The sequence below is a fragment of the Triturus cristatus genome, chromosome 12, assembly GCF_964204655.1.
Source record: "Triturus cristatus chromosome 12, aTriCri1.1, whole genome shotgun sequence".
Lineage (NCBI taxonomy): Eukaryota > Metazoa > Chordata > Amphibia > Caudata > Salamandridae > Triturus > Triturus cristatus.
Genome location: NC_140595.1, coordinates 298,924,790 through 298,948,157, shown reverse-complemented (window position 1 = coordinate 298,948,157; position 23,368 = coordinate 298,924,790). Strand labels below are relative to the sequence as shown.

Here is a 23,368-nt window from a genome sequence, read left to right as displayed (position 1 = left end):
ACGTCTCTCCCATCGACGTCTATCCCATCGTCGAAGGCTCAGTCGATGAAGGCACCATCGACGACCGTACCGTCGACGAGCATCCTGTTGACACCAACACAGTCGACGGCAACACTGGCGGTGACCGCACCGTCAATGACTGACATTCCATTATCAATGGTTATGATACGGTCAACGATGGTAAACATTACTAGGGTGTTGAAGACATTTCTGCATCCGTAGGTGTCTGCATTTAGCAAGATTTTTCCATTGCCTCCTTTGCACCTTTTGGACAGACCAGAGTCAGATCATGAGGATGGAGTATATGGAGTTGCTAATAGTCCATCTGAATTGCATGTAAAGTGCCAAGAGGAGGAAGAGGACTATGAAGACGAGCAGCAATACTATCTGCCATATCTGGCTCCACCACACCATTACCAACTTTATGGCTATCCTCCCGAGCCTCGTCCTAGAGACCTTCAAGTTATGCTGGCTGATTATAGACCGAGATTTCCACCCCAAGATGTCCAAATAGAGCCACCACCACCTCAGCCACAGCCCCCAGTAACACCAGCAATAACGCGCCCTCCAGTTCAGGAGCCTGATCCGGACAACCCTTCCTCCTCAGATGATGAGAGAGAAGAGGGTGGAATCTCAGATCCTCGTCCACCTGCAGATTCCTGGGATAATTACATCATTCCTACTCTCTCTCCTCGGTCACACCATCCAGCGGACCCGCCTCTAAGGGACATCGGGGGGGGGTCCACAATTTAATAGAGAGGGCTTCCACCCGATCCATCTTACCCATGGCGGTGAAACATGCCGATTGTTTCCTGTATGATTTCAAGGAGGAGGCTAATGGATTATATTGGGCAAGGAGTGAAAATTGTGAAAACCCCAGCCACGATATCACTGTGCTCCGGGGACAGGGAATGGAGACCAATACTGGATCTCAGAAAGCTAAACAAGTTCCTGAGAAAACAAACATTCAGGATGATAACCATGGCTGAGATCCTGTGTCGCCTCAATAAAGGAGATTCATGACCTCCCTCGATTTGGAAGACGCATAATTCCACATCCCCATCCATCTGATGCATTGAAAATTCGTCAGGTTTACAGTAGCCGGTACCCACTACCAATTCAAAGTCCTTCCCTTCGGCCGCAAATCGGCACCCAGAATATTCACAAAGTGCCTCACACTAGTGGCCACAGTTCTACTTTCTCAAGGTCACCAAGTATTCCTCTACTTGGACGACTGGCTGCTGAAGGCACCAACAGCAAGTTAAGCGACTAGAACCAAGAACGCTAGTCTTTAACTGTTCAACAAGCTGGGTTTGACAGTGAACCTCAAAAGGTCTTCATTTATTCCCAGTCAGATTACACCATTTCTGGGAGCCAGGTTGGATACAGTCCAATGAAAAGCCTTTCTATTGGAAGAACGCCAAATCTGTCAACAACAGTTGGCTAACACCATTTCAAGAAGAAAGTCTGTTTCAGTAAGGAGGTACAAATTGCACCTAGGAATGTGCTCATCAGCAATAGACCTAGTGCCCTTAGCCAGGCTCAAGATGAGACCTCTCCAGGAAGAACTTCAGAAACAGTGGCTGCAAACATCGAAATCCTTCGAAAACATCCTTCGGGTCACCCCGGCCATAAAAACACCTTTGAAATGGTGGTAACACAGCCCAAACCTTTCAAAAGGAGTCACTTTCCTGCAAGAGATACCAGACTACATTTTGACAACGGATGCCTCTATGGAAGGCTGGGGAGGTCACTTGCAGAACCTCCAAATTCAAGGCAAATGGTCCAATTCTTAAAAACGAAGGCACATCAACAGCCTGGAGTTGAATGATATATTCCTCTCTTTACAGGCCTTTCCACCAAGGATAACTGGTAACTCCGAACAGGTCAGTATGGACAATACGACCAGTATGATCTACATAAACAAACAATGGGGAACCAAGTCTTTCACGCTTTTACAGGCAACGCAAGAGCTCTGGAACTGGACAACAGAGCATGGAATTTCTCTCAGGGCCGACCATGTTCCAGGCTTGCACAACACGGTAGAGGATGCTCTCGGCAGAGCTACAAGCAATTTCCACAAATGGTAACTCAGCCAATACCAAATGAACAGAGTATTTGCACTATGGGGAAAATCAGCGCCGGACCGGTTTGCTACAGACATCAAAGCCAAATGCCAGTCCTATGCCAGCAGGTTCCCCCTCCTGGGGTATCAGGGCAATGCCCTTTCGATGTGATGGTCAGGGTTATACAGCAAGCCCGAGAATACTTCCATTACATTCAAAGATAAATGAAATAGCAAAAAAGAGGGGAAAAAAATTATGTCTGAAGAGGGCAAAAATTTGTAAATGCTATTCAAAATCTTTAAACCGCACAAAATGTCTACCACTGAGGTTGTCGTAAGGCTAAAAACTTGCTTTTTAAATGTATTAGAAAGCGTGTCTTCCACATGAGAGCAGAGATATTCAAATCTATGGAGATGATCAGATGGTGGAGGAATTTCAAGTCACGCTGGTTTGTAAACACTATGCTCTGATGTTCAAAATAGTTAGTGACAGAAAGGCTCATAGCAATTTGAGATGTGAATGCCATTAATACAGGTAGAGTTGTCCAATATTTGTCCCAGGGGTGAAATCCATGCCACATTTTCAAGATAGCTATGTAAATTGATCTAATTTAGATGAATTGCATGCAAATGTATCTCACACAGATTTCCTACAAATCTGGTAAGAATCGGATTGTTGTTTACCACAATGACAACATATAAATTAAGGTGTGAAGACGGTTACTACATAAATTCCATATCATAGGTATACTCCTTTACCAGTCCAGGACTTTACATTCCCAAATCCCTACCTTTACCTGTGTTAGACCAATACGTTTATGGAGGCATCTGGCAAGTCTAAGTATGAACTGCCCAAAACAGACCAATACAGGTAAGTTGCCACTGTCTGCAACATTCATAAACTTTGCAATGCAAGTGCATAGCTGTATGTGGCAGTTCTTTCAATGTTTTGAGGATGATGAAAGAATGAGCGCCCACCGGAAATGCGCTCATACAGTGCATTATGATATGATATAGGATTATCTATGTCTGCACTTGAGATCTCGTAAAGAAATGGCAGTTTTGTGCCGCAGCCTGGAGTGAATTCACCACGCTCATATTTGCTCTCCCGGCTTGCAAATTCCCTACTTTCACCTCCACACATCATACCTCTTCACAATTGAAACCCAGATGTCCTTCCTTATGTAAAAAGCAAGGCAATGGTCTTTTAAAAAATATCTTTATATTTTTTCTCATTTAGCCCTCGCCAACTAAATACATCGTCTTTGGACCTCGGGAACAAACGATTGGTGGATATCATTCCCCATGTTATCCTCTTTGCAGGAAGCAGCATAAGTGTCTTGTCCATGGAGCCGGCCAGCGGGACACAAGCTCTCCATTCAGTATCGATCAGCTGTCCCTCCATGAAAGGAACAGGAGTAGGAAATGCGGGTAAAGCTGCAGAGGGGAGAGCTAGAATCGCTTCATTTGTCGTCGTTCCTGTCGCCGCTGCTTCTTTTCATTGGGCTCCTGGTTAGCTTCAGGGGGGCCAGAGGTGAACCAGGGTCCTAGCACGTTCACCCAGAGGAGGTAAAGAGCACGTCCTGGAGCCTGCAGAGCAGGAAGAGGAAAAGACCAATGGTTGCTATTTATGTTCTTTGGTTCATAATGAAACCCAATTAACATGCATCTCCCCATATGAGGAATATACCAAGGCAACAGACTTACCAAGAGCCAGAAATACCAGACATACATAGTGAAACAGCTCAGGACCTGCACAATAGCAGTCAGCAGAACTACATCTTTCAGGTGTCTAGAAAAGAAAAATGTTATAATGAGACATGAAAAGTAAGGGGAAAGTGCAAAGGAAAGAGGATGAAGAAATGACTGCCCAAGAAGTGATCCTTTGATAGTCCCTGCGTTTTAGACTGCCATACACAACAATATACAATGACTTTACACAACCAGTTTTATCAATATAGAGGTGGTCTTCGACATCGTGTCTCAGGCACAACCTCCTCTACCCAAGGGTAAAGGACACATACACAAAAGCCATGGTTTAGGAGGGGCAGCCACTTTCACTCGCCCTATTACTGAGGTAGACACTCCCCCACATTAACATCTACATCTGTGGAACAAATCACATAAACCAAATCCCTCAAACATGGGGTGTGGCATCTATACAGATGACATCTAAAGGAGAGCTCCGAAGCCAACAATGCACTCAGAGCAATCATGCATCTACACTCATTCTATCAATCAGAGAACCAAGGACGGACACCTTCCTCCAGGTGGTAAAGGGACCTTAAATTTCCCCCCAGATCCAGGTTGCAGAGGCACCTACAATGACCACCAGGATATCATCTAGAGGATATAGAGCCCTATACCAGTAACTTATCCAGGAAACACAGGTGCTTGAATCAAAAGGCAAATGAAACTAAAACTCTCGCTCCACGGGACAAAGCAATGAACAGACAATGACCCGTAATCGAAGAGGCAGAGACACCTCATTGAACTCACACTGCCCCCTCTAAGGTCAGAGGCCCTTACATTTACCACTACCTCAAACAATGGGCTGGGGAACCCACAGAGGAAACTTTTTCCCAGTGCACCACAGAATCTACATTGTCTTCACACCCTCCACATTCTATGAAACAGAGAACCACAATCTACGGTCACTCCCCACCACAATTCAGGGGTCAGAAGTAACTACACTGGCATAGTCATCCCCTACACTACCCAAATCTGGCAACATGGACACCTAACACAGACCCCCACCTCAACTTAATAACCTGTGATTGTGGGCAAATCATTTAATTTCCCCACCCCTAAACATTTATTTTAAAGTATAACATTCTGGTGCTCATGAGAAGTGCTATAGTGCCTCCGGCCAGGTTTGTACAATATGTAATAGCAAAAAAAATAAAAACCTACAAAGCCCCCCTTCATCTAGTGCTGTCTAGGTGACCAGGGATGTCCCTCATTGGGTGGTGGGTGGTCATTATAACAACAAGAGGTATGAGAAGAGTGAGGATACATAGTAAACACCAGAGACAACCATACAGAGGAGAAAGGCGGTTGTGTTTTTTGCAACAATTAGACACTAAAAAAAGACAGGGGATGCCACAGAATTGTGATCAATAAATAACAGGGAACAGATGAGCGTATGTATATTGTAAAAATCAAAGGAGAAAGACGGGGCAGTGTAACTGTAACAATAACGATGATGAAGAGGAATAACAGGTGGGGAGGAGGAGATACTGCAAGGGAGTATTACATAAATCAAAGGAGGGAATGGAACCAATCACATGAGGAGGAGCATTTAAACAATTGTGATTGCTAGATAGCAGTGGAGTAGAAGGAGTATAGTACACCAAAGGCATAAATACAAGGCAGAAAGATAATGGTGGTTGTATGAAAGATCCAGAATGTATGCTGGTATAGGTGCAAGGTACTTTTGCAAAAGAGGTAAGGCATAATAAGAGTAATTGGATGAGATTTGATTGCAGAACAAGGAGGAGAGGGAGTATGGGTGTATGGTGGTAGCAGGAAAGAGGGAAAGATGTTTCATAACAACAAGGTGAGAGGCTGATACAGCAGTAAGGGAGTCTAGTATGACAATACGCCAGAGGAAGAGGTGAAAGGAGTGAAGGTTTTTCTAATGAGCAGGTGGGAGAAAAAAGGGGTTGTCAGAATGTAAACAAGTAGAGAAATGTGTGGTTATATTTAAAAACCTGATAGAATGGGATAAGGAAATATTGTAAACTGGGTAAGGACAAAGGGAGGACTGTATATCTGAAACAGTGGTGAGTAGAGACAGTTATAAGGGACTGTAATAATTAGGTATGTGGACCGACGGTTACTCTGCTATAATAAGAATCAAAAAGGTGAAGGGTAAGTGTGCATTATGATTAAGGCTCCCATTTTCTGTTTTTGCTCATAATATAAGAATTAAAATCCGGAGGGGGGTAAGTATGCATTTTGACCAAGGATCCCAGTTTTCCGTTTGTACTGATTTTTTTTTTTTTTACAGAAAACCCTTTATTCTATTTCCCCTTGTATTTATCTTTAAATATGAAAATAAATTGAAAATAGGTATTTTTATGCTGTCAACCAGGACTGCCAGGCAGGCAGTTTAAAAAATGGACAATGTTTCCTAATGAAGCTTTAATGTGTGTGTTAGTACTACAATGCCAATGTTTTCAAAAGAGTATACTGCCTGCGGGTGAAGAATTATATATGGCTTCTTACAGCACTAAAGAATATTTTGCTTATACGAATTCATAAATATACTACTGAGGCGTCATTAAAAAAATAAATATGGATTAATAATGTTAAAATTAGCAAAAAATACGTCTGGATAAATGTAGATGGAAATGTCTGAAAATGAACACCACAGAGCTGGGTTCCCAAATTATGATTATAAGAGAGTGATGTGTGTGGTGTAATAATCAGACCAAACAAAGACATACTAAAGAAAAAGCTCACCCTTCACCCCCACTTATTTGGGACAAGAGCCAGTCATGCTGTGACCACTATCATGGCAATCAAATGCTAACTCCTTACATTGTCCATTTTGAGCAAGAGGGCTGACCACTAGACCAACCAGGGAAAAGCTGCATCCATACAAATTACCCTCATGTGGTGCTTATCTAGTTTACCTGCCACCAAAGGAGCCCACTGGGCTATACAATAAGTTTTTGTTACATACTAACTTGGGCGTGGTAGACCCTCAACATCACTGTGCTTCAAGGGAGCAGCAGCTGCTCACCTGGAGCCCTGCTGACACTCACTCTGCCATCCCCTGCTCCATGTTAAGATCAATGCCGCCATCTGTGAGGCTGCCATCCTCGCCGAATGATGCCTGTGCCATTGCACTCATTGACCGGTAACTGGCTCCATAAACAAGCAAGCTGAAGACCAGCAGAGCCTGTATGAGGGGAAAAATGACATAAGAAATCAGCACAGAGTTCCCCACAAATCAAGAGATCACACCCAGATTTCAAAGTCACTCACCCATGTCCAGAATGTAGTTGCATTGTAGAAAACTAGGAGGTTCACCACACCATAAATGGCCTAAAACGAGAAACAGAATGGAGCCCTGTTTATTAACTTCCCAGGCTGCTAGAAAATAAGGGAAAAAGAGAAGGAAGAAAAAGTGTGATTCACGAAGTGAAGGGATCAAAAGTGAGATTTAATAATACCATCACTAAAAGGAGCTACCACTGGCATAAACAGGGTCAAATATGCTTGCAAGAGGGAGAAATAACTAGTGATAAGCATTTAATGAGCAATCAAAAGTTAAAGTGAAATAGAGAGAAGATGGCAAAGGCAGTAGCTTTTAATGTGCCAGCTCAACGGAGTAGAGCAGCACAAATTGAAAGGAGAACAAAGGAAACACAAGCTTATACACCCAAACTCCTCACATACATCAGCCAGAAGGCTTCATTACTAAACATTCCGTTACCCTTGGATTTACTCTTATTTAGCTATATTTTTAGGTCCAGCCTGGGCAGCGCATAACCAGCTCTCTGAACCATGATGTATTGGAGTATGTACTTAAAGCCCCGCAAACTCTCTGCCCATATTGGTCATTGACTTGTGTCATTGTCCTTCGTAAATGCTGGCTTCCGATTCGTTTATAGGCTTATTAGTCCCTCCTTAGTATTTTCCTTTCTTCATTTGTAACCTCCCATGAGGACTTGCCCTTTTACTTCGGTTGTTACACGGTACACCTTATTTTAGTCTGCAAGCACCATTTTCTTTAATGTGTTTTTCCTACTGCAGCCTCTACATGCTTTCCTGCGACATTCAGCGCGCCACGCGCGCTTTCACGAGGCACTTTTACAAAAAAAAAAAAAAAACATTTGCTTGTCCACTTGACAAACAAATGCTTTGACTTTAATAGCCGCCGCGGACCTTTCTTTAGACACGGCTTGTCTAAAGAAAGGGGCGTAGCCTCTATTAACATGAAATTAGGAGTGGATGAAGCTGCGTAGTTTTTTTATTCGCATAGTCAAACTACAGGTTTTATAGGTGGTACTCAAGGATGGGCACCTATGTGAAAATTGGGACTGTCACAATAGTTTTAAACTCCAGATCCGTACTTTTTACCATTTGTTTACGAGTGAAAATGATTTCCTGTTTCTCTTGCTACTAGCCAGGGTCCATTCAGTCATAAAACAAAGATACACAGGGTAAACATTTATTTACAAAAGCTTGCAAGATATTAGCAACAAGGTTTGTCCATCCAGTGCCAAGAAACCCAAAAAAGTGCCTGGCTAACACTGCAAGAAAATATGCACTTCCAGTTTCACTAGTCCCACAAGAGAGGTCTGTTCCAAACCAAGTCTAATGTGAGAAAAAGCAGTCAGCAAGTAAAACAAGGATTTTCACAAGATAGTTTTAGCTCAATTATCGTGATCTACACGAGATTACCCTCCCATAATAAAAATTACACACAGTCTAAAAATATAGTTTTTGTGAATTCAAGTTTGAGACAGAAAGAGATTACAATTTTGGTAATTATTCCAGAATGTTAAAAGGGCGATTTTTCTGGATTGCACACACACTTGTTTAATTTTGATGAAGCAAACATGAAAATGTTTATTTGTTAAAAGTTTATTTTTTATTTTTAACAGAATTCCTGTTACTGTTAAACGTGTTTCCTGAGGAAAAATGCAAACATGTAAAACCAAAGGCGCATTTTGAGGTATAAAGTCGTGTGCAACAAACACGGCCTCAGTGAAAAGAAAACAAGCATTTGCAATGCAAAGGGTCTCGCAATTGAGCGGTTTTTAGCTATTGGCATTGTAAACGACACTGCCTTTTATTTATGTGTTTAAAAAACCTGCAATAATAAAAAAGGCATTGTCATTCACTATACCAATAGGTCAAAGTTTCTAATATGGGAGACCTATTGCATTGCAAATGCTTGTTAAAACTTGGTTTGCCTAAACTGTTCAGTTATGTCAGTGTTTAGGTCTTGGGTTTGAAAGGGCAGCTGTCAAGAAACAAATTGCTAACAATTGTGCAGGAGACCGTCAATGCAAAACAGAAATGACAGTGGAATTGGAGGCTAAGATGCAGGTTTCGGAGAACGAGGTCGGGGGGGGGGGGGGCGGCGATAGCCCAGCGGCAACTACTTCTATCCCAACAACAATTGAAGCAGTTGCTCTCAGATGAAGCTAGATAGGCGGTGCAGGGTTGGATTTATCAATGGGGCGACAAATTCAGTAAAATGTTACACAGTCTATGTCAGGTTGCACAGACATCTGCGCCGGTACCATCCATCCACCAATATAGAATTGTGTTATGCTGCTTCTCACCTTCTCTTACCCTGTGGAGAGTTGGGCGACCAGTCGCTTCTCAAATTCCAATATAGTCATGGGGGGGATGGAGCATCCTCCACCGGTGACCAGAGTAGTTACATGGAGGCAGACTGTTCAACGTTTGGGCTAGTAGGGGAGACTGACCGGGGGAACCCCGTTGTGGCACAGGATTTTTTTGCGGCAGGTGTTTGTGCTGTTCCGGTTTCGGGACTGGCACATAATCGGTCTTTCTACACTAGGTGATGTCATGATGGGAACTGCCCTGAAATCCTTCCAACAAGACGAATACCAACTAGACTACAGTCACTTTTACAAATACCTACAGTTCCGCCATGCTCTACTCTCACATATACGTAATCTACTGGAACTGCCAGAGTTCAGCCCACTGGGGGGCAGGCTGTTGATGAGCAACTTGAGTGCCCACAAGATCAGACAGATCTATCGGACTTTGGTTACACATAGCCCCAGTACTCTGACAGCCATGCGGACGACTTGGAGGGGAGACATAAAGGACTTGGACGACGATGATTGGACAGAGGGTTTGGCGGCCCCCTGCGGTGCGGCGGTATTCTCTCGCTACAGTCTAATCCAATTCAAGTACTTACATAGGGTCGGGGGGCGTGGCTAGCGTCCGGGGATGGCGGACGCCTGTTAGCTGAGCTCCGGGCCGGGGCTCTAACATCCTGCGAACTACTCGATCCTGTGGAGCTGCGTGGGTGTCCGGAGACTGGGCGTTGCCTTCGGAGTCAGGCGTCCTGTGTGGGATTGCTCGCAGAAGGAGCGTGAGTTGCTGCGGCCGGCTGAGGAGCTGTCCCCGGCTTCGCGCCTATTCTGGCCTGGCGGCGGCAGGGGGGAGGGCGAAGCCGCGGCACTGTGGTGTAAAAGACGCCGCCGGCATGAAGCGACGTGAAGGTGGCACCCGACCCCGCCGGACTGCGGCCTGGCGGAGAGCGGCCCAAAACCAGGTGTCGGGGGTCCCGGACCCGCCAGCGGAGGTCCGCAAAAGGGCTCATTGAGTGGATCCTTGATAATAACCTCCTGGAGGCCGGCCTGATACTTTGAAAAGCCTGTGTCCCCTGTGGGACCGCGGCTGGCCGGGGCGTGGTGCGCGGCCCGCCCGGTCCACCCCCAACGACAGGCTCACGTGTGGGCTGTTGTTCCGGACGGATTGCTGAGCTGCGGAGAGGCTGGCGGCATACTGAACCTGAGACCTTTTGAGCCGCGGTTCGGTGGCAGGGGGTCGGAAGCACTGTGAGTGCCAGCGGTGGCCCAAGCTTGCCTTTCATGAGCTGCTGTGTCCGGGGAACCGAGGGGGCAGGACCCCCCTGGGCTTCGATGAGCACCAGAAGGTGGGTGAGTTTGCTGAGTTCCCCCCTGGAGATCCTGTCGGTGCGGGCCATCGGCCGGGTGGCGGCCGGCTGAGGAGGAGGTGGCCGGTGTAGCCCTGTGACCCGTGGGTGGCCGCCGTTTGGGGAAATAAGCGGTCCTGAGTGTCTGCATGGAGCTGCGGTGGAAGGAGTTGCGTGGTGGCAGCGCCAGTAATGGTCATCCTTGAATGGGCAGCTTCCCTCGGACCAGAATTGGAGTGTTGGTTGCTGGAGTGATAGCCTGGGGTGGACGCCCGGAGCCCTGCCTAAGGAGAAACGGGGCCGTTGGGACCATACCCCCACCCCTCATTTCAGTAAGACTTTGGGGACCTGGATGACCTAATATTCTGCTGGGCAGCCATTTCTTTGTGTTCTTCTACGCACTGGAGCCTCTTGCCTGTTTGTTAGCCCACTCGCCTAGCGGGGACTGTTGTTGGTTTCAAGGGGGAGCTGCGGAGCGGAGCAGGTGGTACCGCTATTCCCTCTGCCTATTGTGGGGCATTGCTCCGGGAGCGGTACTCCTCGAGTGATCGCCCGGCCTTCCCAGCTGGTAATCAATCCTTTGCCTGGGTGACGCAATGGGTAGGACTAAACCCAGTGGCCCTGCACAGCCATCTGGCGAAAGTACTAGATCTCACTCCCCGGACCGCGTGGATGAACGCCCGGGTCCATCGGTGGGCGTGGGGCCGACCGCCCCGTCCTCGGATAAATTGGACATGATCCTCCAAGAGATCAGGGACATACGGTCAGCGTTGGAGGGCCAACTGGGAGTGATATCCGTAGACCTGAACCTCCTGAAGGATGACCACAAGAAACTGGCAGATAAGGTACGACACACGAATCTGACGGTGGAGCCTTTAGTATCTCAGGTAGCGACCCATACAGAACAACTGTCCCTTATGCGTCAACAGATCGAAGCCCTACAGACACGGGCGGATGATGCGGAAGGGCGCGCGCGCCGCAACAGTCTCCGGATAGTGGGATACCCAGAGGGCGTGGAAGGCTCGAACCCCACGACCCACATTGAAAACTGGCTGAGAATGGTGGTAGCCCCTACTGGTCTATCCCCCCACTTTACTGTAGAAAGAACGCATCGCGTTCCTGCGAGGAGACCACCGCCGGGAGCAAATCCCCGTCCTATTACAAGCGGCTCGAGACAGAGGTCCACTCCGCGTGGACAACGCCACCGTCCTCATTTTTCCTGACTACACGCAAGCAGTCCAGCGAAAACGCTTCTCCTTCATGGAGGTCAAGGCACGGGTCCGAGCCGCAGGCCTGCCCTTTGCGCTGCTTTTCCCGGCCAAGTTGATGGTAGTGTATCAACAGAGAGCTATCTTTTTTGACACCCCGGACAGTGCATGGGACAGGCTGGACAGAAACTTCTCGGAAGTTCTTCCGGCTAGGAGGATGGATTCTTCAAGGCCGCAATCGCAGCGACTCCCGCGACGACGTAAAAAGACTAGGCTAACGCAAAGCACATCCTCCAGTGTCCCGCAGCAGCAGCAAATCCGTGAGGGTCAGAGGGAGGCGCTGGGCTCGGCCTCTTCCTTTCGCTCTGTCCGGCCCCCAATCAGCACTAGCCCATCCTTGGGAAATTCCTTAGACTCGGACACGGAGGGCAGTGTGGCGCTGTTCCCGTCAGATTCCACGCACTTGAGCAAGGATCCCCTGGAGACCCTCCCGGACTGACCTTCTTAGGGTGAAACTGATTCTCAGTGGGCGAGGTGGGGGGGGGGGGGGGGAAGAGTACCCCCTCACTGCTTAGACAGTGAGAGCTCCTGTGTAGTTTGCTCGCCTCAGTGGGCCAATGGCCCGGATTGTGTTCTTTGTTCATGTATGAGTAGTCCCCCGGCCTGCCCTGTCTTGGGCACTTCCACGACTTACATACGCTACTGTTAATTCACTGTGCTGTTAACCTTCTCCCCCATTAGGCGATTGTTTATAGGATTGCCACATGGTCTGGGGGACAGGGGGGGGCGAGGGGCAGCGGTGGGAGGGATGATTTTACCCTGGCGAGATGACAGCTCCAAGGTCATATGTCTTCATATCCTGGAATGTGCGGGGTATGGGATCCATTCAGAAACGCCATCGGGTAGTGGCCCAATTACATCGCCGTAAGGCCCAAATTGTATGTTTCCAAGAAACCCACCTGATCCATGCAGAATCCTTGAAGTTGCAAAAACGGTGGAGGGGGTCAATTTTATGCCACTTCATACTCCGCCTTCTCTAGAGGGGCTGCAATATGGCTCCGAGCGGGAGTCCCCTTTTCCTTGCAAGAGAGCCGGATTGATGTTTTGGGTAGGTATGTACTGTTACGGGGCCTATTGGATGGTTCACCTGTAGTGCTGGGTTCTTTGTACGCCCCTAATGTAGAGCATGCCCAATTTCTCTCCCGGGTGTCTGTGGCCTTGTCGGACTGGAGTGATTGTCCATGGTTGCTAGGTGGAGACTTGAATGCTGTATTTGATGTTGAGTTAGATCGATTTCACCCTCCCCTTGCAGGCACTGCGGCTCAGACTAGAGCCGCAGCCTTGGGTCAGTGGACACAAGGCTGGAATTTGATAGATCTTTGGAGAACGCAGCACCCGACTGACAGGGAGTATTCCTTTTATTCTTATCCCCACCAACTGCATACACGTCTGGATTACTTCTTGGGCTCGCCGTCATTGTCCTTTGCGATCTCCCATTGCACTTATTTGGGCACAACCCTGTCTGACCACAACCCTATCGAGTTGGGCCTGCAGTGGGGGCGTTCCCCGGCACCAATACCGACTTGGAGGATGCAACCCCTTCAGTTAGAGGACCAGGTTTTCCGTGATACCTTACAGAGGGCTATAAATACTTACTTTACTATCCACGAAGGCACTGCCTCGTCCCGCTCCATAGAGTGTGAAGCCTTCAAGGTGTCGATGAGAGGGGTGTCTCTAAGCTCCTTGGTGGGGGCCCGTAGGGAAGTGGTCCGGGACCTAACGGAGTTTGAGGATGTGCTCCAGAAGCAAGAAGTCGAGGCCCATAGGGACGAGCAGGCTGCGAAATCCTTGCAGGAGACCAGAATAATGTATGCGGAGGCCCTGGAGCGGCTTCGCTTATTGGACTACAGAGCATACACCCAGCGTACGCACTCGGAGGCTGATAGGGCAGGCCCCTTACTGGCACGGCTGATTGCCCCCCCCAGCCTGCCCTACTCTCATCCTGGTTATTAATACCGCACAACACAGACAAGTCCAGACCCAAATGGAAATAAATGTGGCGTTCCGGGCTCATTACGAGGCACTCTATGGAGCACGTCCAGCGCCAAGCACAGATGCTGTGACAGACTTTCTGACACAGGCAAACCTCTCAGTGCTTGCTGCAGCGGAAATCCACGACTTAAAAGCCCAGATTACTTCGGCCGAGATTAGAGTAGCTATTAAGTCCTTAGCCCATGGAAAGACCCCTGGTTCTGACGGACTGCCCATCGAATTTTATTCCACTTTCTCGCTTCAATTGATCCCTAAATTATTACAACTCTATACGACAGCACTCGCGGAGGGGAGGCTGCCCCCTACCACTCAAGAGGAGATTGTCACATCCCTCTTGAAACCAGATAAAGATCCCTTGGATATGTCATCCTACAGGCCGTTATCGATCCTTAACACAGAATACAAAATTCTCAGTAAGCTTCTTGTAACCGCCTTCTTCCACTCCTGTCGCGGTTGATCCACACGGACTAGTGCGGGTTTGTCCCACGGCGAAGTACATCCCTGAATCTACGGCGTTTTCACGCCATCTTGCATGCATCTGGGCTCCGACCGGCGGGAGCGGGGTGCTTATCCTTAGACATATCGCAGGCCTTTGATTCTCTCAGTTGGTCTTATATGCTGGAAGTGTTGGCGACGATGGGCATTCCCCCAGAGCTGTGTGCCTGGATTCGGCTGCTCTACACCGCCGCTACGGCCCGGGCAAAGACAGGCTCGATCATCTCTTCTGCCTATCCCATCTTTCGGGGCACGCGCCAGGGTTTTGTTTGTGCTGGCGCTTGAACCGTTTGCACAAAACCTTAGACGGGTCATGGTCCCCCATAGCATTCAGATGGAAGGATGCCTCCATTCAGTCTCGCTTTACGCGGATGACATGCTGCTGTACTTCCGGGATCTCCAGGCTGACTTGGGGGAAGTGGCAGATCTCTTTCTTCGATTCGGGGAGATATCCGGTTTGCACCTCAATGCTTCTAAATCCATAGCCTACTCCTTCAGTGGGGTGCTGGCGGCCCCGGAGCTCCGCTTCGGGCCCTTGGCCTTACGGGTGGCACCAGTCACGTTTAGGTATTTGGGGATTAATATCTATCGATCCTTGCCAGATGTCATAGCAGGCAATCTAGTACGTACAATATCTTCCATACGTTCCCAAATAGCATTTTGGAACACCTTGCCTCTTACCGTCGCGGGATGGCTAACGATCTCTAAAATGGTGATGCTGCCTCCATTTTGTCAACATTCCGGTAGTATACCCCGCTTGGATTTTTCGTGAGTTAGATGCGCTGCTGACCTCGCTGGTATAGGGCCCGGGTAGGCATAGGGTGTTGTTAGCTAAGTTGCGGCTACCAAGCGGGGCCGGTGGTATGGGAGTACCCGACTTTAGGGCATACTGTATTGCTGGTCAGCTGCAGTGGTTGGCCTATTGGCTGGCTGGGAAAAACCCGTACGAAATCGGGTACAACCCGGCCCAATTAGCGCGTGGTACCTTGCAGTCTTTGTTGTGTCCTGGGGCCCTTAGGCTATTAGACCCCCCGGCCCTCCTGAACATAGCTCTGCAGTATTGGAGATGGGCATGTAAATATGCCAAAATCCAAATGCTTCCAATATACCACTGTGTGGCCTCCCCACGAGGCGGGGGATCCTGAGTGCCAGTCAGGTGCGGCCTTGGACGCAACACGGAGTGGAAACAATAAGTGCCTTCTTCCAGGAAGGCGTGCTGATGTCCCATGAGGACTTTGTGAGGGTAAACATGGTACCTGGTACCCTGTTTCTGCTACATTTGGCGATCTCCCGGTATATTCGGGCACAATGGCTGGAAACGCCGCGGGAACCCTCGACATTTCACCTCCTGCGCTCCCTCCATATAATGGGACATGGACGCTACCTGGTCCGTTGGCTGTACCGAGGCCTGGTGGAGCACACCCGGGTCTCCTTGGCTCCTCTCCGGTTGCGGTGGGAAACAGACTTGTCCCGAGCATTTAGTGATAGAGAGTGGACCTATGTGCTGGAATACCCTAAGAAAGTGTCCCGAAATTGTAGATTGAAAACTATTCAGTTGTTTGTCCTCCATAGGGCGTACCTTACACCCCATACACTAAGTAAGATGTATACTACAACAGTTGCATCCTGTCCATGGTGTCCGGCACAGGATGCCGATTTGTTGCACATGTTGTGGCTATGTTCGGCGCTGCGGGGATACTGGGGTAGGATAACACATGTTTTAAATATAATTACTGAACGCCCCTCCTGGGACACAGCAGAAGCTTGCCTATTGGGTCTGCTGCTGCTCCCCCCTTAAAGCGAAACTGTTGCGTCGTTTTGCCAATCTGGCCTTAATGCTGGCAAAACGCCTGATAACCCAGCGGTGGAAGTCTCGCGCCCCGCCGCGGGTGGAGGTCTGGGGAGAGGAGGTATTGAGGTGGTCGGTGGCGGAGCGTGAGGCGTTGTAACGGGAAGAGAGTCGAGGGCTGCGAAAGCGTCCTATATCCCTGGAATGGGCACACCTAACTGAGCTATTCAAGGGTGAGGTGGAGGAGAGTGAGGAGGCTGCGGGGAGCAGTCCCCGGAGTCCCCCAGCAAGAGACAGGTTCTATGCCGGCGGATGAGTCTGGTAGTGACTGGAGCCAGTCCCCTGGCGCTGAGTGTTGTAAATTCCCATCTGACTGAGGCCATTTTCTGGTGGGAGATGATACAAGCCTTCCCCCCTCTGTTGCACTTGTCCGTAACCATCGGGGTCCCCCCCCCCGATTCCACGCTTGAGGTGTGGGCCCAGTCCACTCCCCTTCCCCCTCCCGAGAGAGATGATTTGTGACCCTCAGACTGAAATTCGTGGCACGTTTGGGTTAAATGGGTGGGTTAGGGTGGATTGGGAGTTAGAGGGTTGTTCGGGAGGCGTTGCCCCCATAGATACAGAGCCTTGAAGATTGGGAAAGTAGCACATAGTCATGGTCGGATACCTAGTAATGTACCGGTCTGATGTACTTTCAACCTCTCGTATGTCTTATTTGGTGTGCATCGACAACCAAGTGATACCATCTGTAAGAACGTTCAAGATACTTGTGTAATATCCTTGGACCGAAGTATAAGTACTGTGTTTAATACGGATTGTAACTCATTGCTCCTTCCTATGCAAAAATTGAATAAAAATGTGTTTAAAAAAAAAAAAAAAAAAAAAAAAAAAAGTACTTACATGGGGTCTATTATACCAGGCTCCGCCTATGGCAGATGGTTGTGATTTCGTCTCCCATGTGCCTCTGATGTAGCGTGGAGGAGGGGACCTTGCTCCTCACAATTTGGAGTCGTGAACCATTGCAGTATTTCTGGAGAGGGGTAACCTCTTGCCTTGCCCAGGTTCTGTCATGGAAAATTCCTCTAGATCCCAAACTGATTCTCCTTCATGGTACAGAGGCGACTGGGGGAAATCGCTACAAGCAGCATTTGTTGTTTTTGGGACTTACTTTAGTCAAGCGGGACATAGCCCAGAACTGGAGGGCAGATTTGCTGGCTTCGGTGGGAGAGTGGAAGAGGGCTATGGATAATGCATGGGAATGGAGACTGCTGTCTTTCAGGTGAGGGGCTGCCCCCAGAAATATGGTAGGGTTTGGCAGCGGTGGGCAGAATATCGAGGCACACTATTATCACCTGTACGGCCTGCTCAAGCTCTAATAGAGATGGAGGTACAATCATATGAGCCTACAATATAGGGGATGGTTCCTCTTCCATACACAATACATGTGTGTAAGTGCATCACTGATGCACAGGGTTCTGAATGGAAGTGCCATGTCTGTGTTTGTTTTGTTGGGTTATGCATTGCTAGTATAATTTAGACTTTTTGCATTTATGGATATGCATTAATACGATGGCCGGTCAGGCCTTGATTTACTGAAAACTTTGATAAACATACTTAAAGAAAAAGAATTGCTAACAATTGACAGAGTAGGCTTTGGGTATAACCCTTTCAATCATTAGCTTTCTTCGATGACCCTCTTTCAGTCACTGTGAAGTAGTAATCTCTCACCTAGTGCAATTTGCTGTTTGAATGTATCCTTCTGCATTCACTGGGTGCTGCACTGAAGTACATTAGAGAGTGCTTTACAACTACAGGCATCTATGCCCACTCCTGCAGGCATCTTCCCGTGTCTCTCGATCTGTGTGCATACTGCATGCATTAGTACATTAAAGCCAGACCTATTGTGATACGAGTCAAGACTCCAAGTAAATTGCATTACCTTTCTTTATTGCTTCCACAACGGGTAACACAGCCACCTCTGAATCAGCCGCAATCCAACTGCTCCAGTGGTTGCCTAGGACACCCCCAGTTCCACATTATGCCCTCAGAACTCTACAGATTACCTCAGAGTTAAAGAGACAGAGGACCATTACAACATATGCATATTGCCTGTTGCTATTTCAGGTCAGCGAATGCCCTTGATCTTTTAAAGGTCATGTTTTATGTAAACCTCTTAAGAAGCAAGGGTGTGGAATTCCTATAGCCCGACACCCAGGACATATTGTTTGGGGTCAAGGACAACAAGTTTTCATGTTTGTTTTGTTCTTGGGACAAGTAGGCCCAACCCCCTGCAGCACAAACCATTTGGCTGCCAGTTTACAGTACCACATTACGGATAACGGCAAGGCATTGTATGCTGTGAAGGTAATATTTGTGTCCGTATGTTAATGCTGTTTGACCTTGTATTTATAGTTTATTAATACAAAGCCTTTATTAGAGTGAGCACGCTAAGGAAATGTTGTAAGCTGGGACTGCACAACAGTGGTTCCAGTGTAAAAATGTGTACACATGTTTGCAGACTTTAACAATATGAGGTTACATACAATGCTCCCAGAATGCTCTCTAATTAGATGCAAATATGTGCAGAAGCTTGAAAGTAAGATTGACGATCCTTTGCTTTCAAAATAATATGTTCACCAAAAAATGCAACTAGGTAAAAAAAGGTTTTGCTAAAATGTGAAATTTTAGGTAACATTTATTTGAAGCAACATTTAGTTAAATGTGTTGCTGCATGCAAGTATTTTCAAATATTATTCACAATGGAAAATCAGTGCAACAAGTTTCAACAAGATAATGGGAAACATTAAATAAACAAGCATTGGCAAAGTCAACAGGTCTGATATTGTTGGTTAGCCTTTTGGTTTTGTCAATGCGTGTCTAGCTTTGATATGGTTTTTGTAAATCTTTGTGGGAGCTGCCAGGCCCTCACCCTTATAACCAACATTGGCAAAAAGCAATAACACACAATGCTGTAATAGTCCCTGGCACTGAACAAAACGACTGTGTGCCGATAAGCAGAAGCCAGTTGATTTCGAGAGAAAAAGACAGAATTTAAAATAAAAAAAATAAAAAAAGGGTCTCGGTTAGCTCCAGACCAAATTAGGGGCCAAATTATTTTAAAAAGTCGCAATATTGCACCTATGGTATATGTCCATGCATTAGTGCAGATTTATGACTTTCATGAATTCACAAGAATTCACAAAAGTAGGCCAGGAAATCGTACTCCTAGAAAATATTTGTGAACTGCTTTTTAGCACGAGCAAACATGCAAGTTTAAATTTTGGTCATGCGAAAACCTGTTGGTCGTTTACAAGTTTATTTTCCCTACAACCACTCTTTTCTCCACCCCTGGAAGAAGTTTTACTTCTGCCATTGTTAGGAGTAAATTTCCAACCTTTCTCAATACGGGAAAAGATTACAGAAGAGCAGACGAAAACCGATAAACATGCAATTTGGTAGGTTTGCACAGACTTAAAAGGGTATTCAAACCCTGGAACTATTGCTTAATGCTACCTCCAGCCCCAGTATGTAGATCTGCGGAAAGGTGGCTAAATAAATAAATTGTTGGAATTCAAACCCTACTATAATATGAACCCTGGCATAATCAAAAGTTTAAACATTCTTTCAGATGGTATAGTCCAGGGAGAATTTTAAAGTCTTCTGGCGCTCGAAAATTGGTGGTCCAAAAGGTTCATTAGAACTAAATTGGGAGGAAGACGTTTAGTGAACACACTCCAAGGAATGGAATTTAATGAGGTTAAAGGTGAAAGAAGAGTTACAATCCAATAAATGAAGACTTTAGACAGAAGTAACAATGATTAGGAATCACTATGACCCCTAATGCTTCTACTATACACTTTAAAATTAAATGAAGCATTAAAATCAAAACAAGTCATAAAACAAGGATCTCTAAAATGAAAAGTAACAGCATCCAACTAATGAAGGAAGAGAAGCAATAAAGACAATGGGTCTAAGGCTAACAAGCCTGAACAAGTACAAACCTACTTACCACAGCTCCCAAGACAATGCGAAGATAAAATGTCAGTGTCTCCTTGTTCTCCTCGAAAATCTGCTTTTTACCTTTCGTTCCGACCTTCCCTTTGGGCTGCAAGGATGAAAAATTATTATTAGGAAAGACAATATGGACCACTATTTAACCCTGAATGATAGTAAAAGCTTGTCACCTGATGGGACTACTCGAATAGCCCGAGAAGGATAGTGTATATTTTGATCACTGTACAATAAGCCACTAATAAGGCAAAGGCAAAGGAAGTTCACCACTTCCTGAGACTGCTTTGACAGTCTGAAATTGCCAGTAATGCCCTTTGTTCACCTTTCTTAAACAATTTACAGGAACCATAGAAATCTAACTGGACCAGCTTGCCTGGCTACTTAATGGCTTAAGTGAAACTAAAGATGTTTGGTATCAAACATCTCATATTAATAGACCCATGCTGATTCCAGTGATGGATTTATTAGTACATGCACCAACAGGGAACCTTAGAGGTGCCCCCTGAAAAACTACAGACCAATAGTGTGCTGGCTGACTGGTGTAGACCAATCTGCCACCACAGGCAGGTTTCTGACCCCCAGCAGGTGATAGTATGCGCTCTCTAAGGGCAGAGACAATACCTGCTCCGGCCTGAGGATTTTGTCACCGCCTCCAAGCAGGATGGCTAATTGATCAGCTTATCAGGGCAGGAGGCTTCAAAGGCCTCTGCCGCCTTTGATATGGGACCCAAGGCTTCCCCAGACAGCAGAAATGCCACCCCTTCCCTATTTGGCCCCAGGACAGGTGAGAAAATTAGCTAGTCAAGAGGCATATTACCCTCTCAGGCTAGTGACGCTCATAAGGGTGGCTACCTGATGTGAACACAACTTTTAGAATTCCACCATCTTAGGTTTGGTAGAATAAGGCTCTCTGGGTCAGGGTTATGCCCACTTCCCACAGGAAGTAGTCATATAGAGGATGTAGACATTCTAAAGGCGAGTAGCTTATTGACTGCTACCAGTCACTCCCTTTAACACTTTTAAATTGAGTATTTAGGTGACACCAGAAACCAAGAATCAACGGATCAAGAAGAAAGGACAAAGAAGAGCCGAAAGAAAAGCAAGAACAGAAGACGGACTGTGGACTTTTGGCGCAAAACCCTGCCTGCCTGAACAAAGTCAGAACAATCCTGATCAGCGACTTGTCCTGCAGCTGACCAGCTTCCAAGAACCCGGGGAGACACTTCGCAAACTGCCAGCAATCTCCATTGGAATAGAGGAGCTACTCTCCTGCAGTCCGAAGGCACCGAAAAGCAAAGCCTGGTTCACTGAGTTGCCGCTCTCCAGCCAGCCCGACGCCACAGTGCCCCAGGAGAAGGTACTTGTGCTCCTGTAGGTCAGATCTGTTCCCCCATCATGTGAGGACACCACGACCAACCAGAGCTGCACAGTAACAATACCCGGGGTACTGGACCCCTTGCATCAAACAAAGACCGTGAGAGTCCAGTCCGGACTCCAACGACACGAAGCAGCCGCCGAGGGCTGTGAGCATGGCAGAAACCAACTTTCAGTGTCCCAGCTGTCCTCATTTTGCACCCTCAACCGGTGAGACAGACAACCGCAAGGTCGTAGGATGCACAGAGCTCAACTAACCCTTTCACTCTGTACCCCAGCACGGGTACCGACAAACTGACTGGGCTCCCTTGTTCCCAGTAACCCTGTGACCCGAGCTCCACGTTGAGAGCTCACAAACCTGTCCCCAAACCCCCCCGTGCAGATTTTTTCCAAGTGGCCCCTGCCTTCTTCTTACTGGCATAATACACACAGCTCCCAACCCGACCAGCTCCTCTGCACCCGGATGCCCCAGGGCAGGTAACGAGTAACTGCTGGCGGTAATTTTGAACTTGGCCCCCTCCGACCCGAAGAGGACCCCCTGAAACCAACCACAAATAACTGTATGCAACATATGCCTCTTCTCCCTTAGTTAAGTATTACTGCGTAAAGACACCTTGAATTTAACTATTTACATGCCTGTAAAAATCCATAACTGCAACAGAACTTGTTAAAGTTCTTGGTATCAAAATGTATATAAAAATAGGACTTATTATTCTAAATTGGTCTTGGGTTTATTCTTGAGTGTGTCTCATTTATTGCCTCTGTGAGTACAACAAATCATTAGCACTACTGTCCGATTGCCTAAACTGCTCGCCCACACTACCAGAAGAGAGAGCATTTAGTGTTATCATTTTTTTCTTTGTAAACCAATAAGGGTTACCTGGACTCTTTACACAGTGTACCTCGTGTTGGTTCACTAAGGTATGTAGCAAGAAAGGTCGAGACCACAGGATAACGAGCTGGGCTGCTGCAGGAGGCTCAAATGTGACTAGATTCTAGACACGATGCTCCAATCGAGCGGGGAGAGGAGGCATGACGTGCCCAGGATGCCTTTAAAACAACATTCCGAGCTCTCCTATTCCAGTTACACGTAATTTGCCCTTTTTGTGACGATGTGGAGGCGCGAATGGCAGGAGTGTTACCAGGAGTGTTAATACGAGTGACTCGCATACTATGAGCCACGTTTGCTAGGTCTATCCACCAGTAGGTATTACCAGGGTATAACAAGTCATGGCATAAAAATCAGAGCTCGATAGGGGCCCGTTTCAGTGTCCCCTTTTTAAACCCACAGGTGCTGAGCACAGGTAGGACACGACCCACTTAAAGCCGATTAAATTGAGAATGGCCAGGCAAATCGAGCTCTAAGTCTGAATGGATAAGGGCAGGAACGCAGTGTGGCTCTCTTCATTCAGTACTCACCGCCATAGCTCCCGAGAGATCAATCTGCGGGACGACCGACAGCACCAACGAAAGAAACCACCAGCTCAGCACATGATTTTCCGGCGCACTATGATGATGTCATAGCGCCACTCACAGTCGCTTCCCTGACGTTTCTGCAACGCTCTCACCGTTTTCAGATTTAGCCAGTGTCAGAATAGAATATATTAGAAGAGTGACCCTTAGCAACCAGCGACACTACTTGACAAGGGCGTGACAGTCGGATGCTATTGGCTAACTTGGTCAGACAAGGAAGTTGAAAAGGAATTTGAGTGGCA

At 47.2% G+C, this 23,368-nt stretch overlaps 1 protein-coding gene across 1 annotated transcript; it reads right to left on the bottom strand.

The window, feature by feature from the left end:
* Positions 1 to 3,267: 3,267 nt before the first annotated feature.
* Positions 3,268 to 23,211, bottom strand: TMEM208 (transmembrane protein 208). The gene is made up of 6 exons (XM_085639583.1): positions 23,073 to 23,211; positions 20,278 to 20,373; positions 7,061 to 7,120; positions 6,838 to 6,974; positions 3,773 to 3,857; positions 3,268 to 3,655 (listed from the first exon to the last, which is right to left on the bottom strand). The coding sequence occupies exons 1-6, from the start codon at positions 23,076 to 23,078 to the stop codon at positions 3,518 to 3,520; spliced, it is 522 nt and encodes a 173-aa protein (XP_085495709.1). The 5' UTR covers positions 23,079 to 23,211; the 3' UTR covers positions 3,268 to 3,517.
* Between the last annotated feature and the right edge of the window lie 157 nt (positions 23,212 to 23,368).

Coding starts and splice junctions, on each gene's coding strand:
- TMEM208 (XM_085639583.1), bottom strand. Junction 7,121..20,277: donor GCATTGTCTTGGGAGCTGTG/GTAAGTAGGTTT, acceptor TTCTCGTTTTAG/GCCATTTATGGTGTGGTGAA. Junction 6,975..7,060: donor CAACTACATTCTGGACATGG/GTGAGTGACTTT, acceptor CCCCTCATACAG/GCTCTGCTGGTCTTCAGCTT.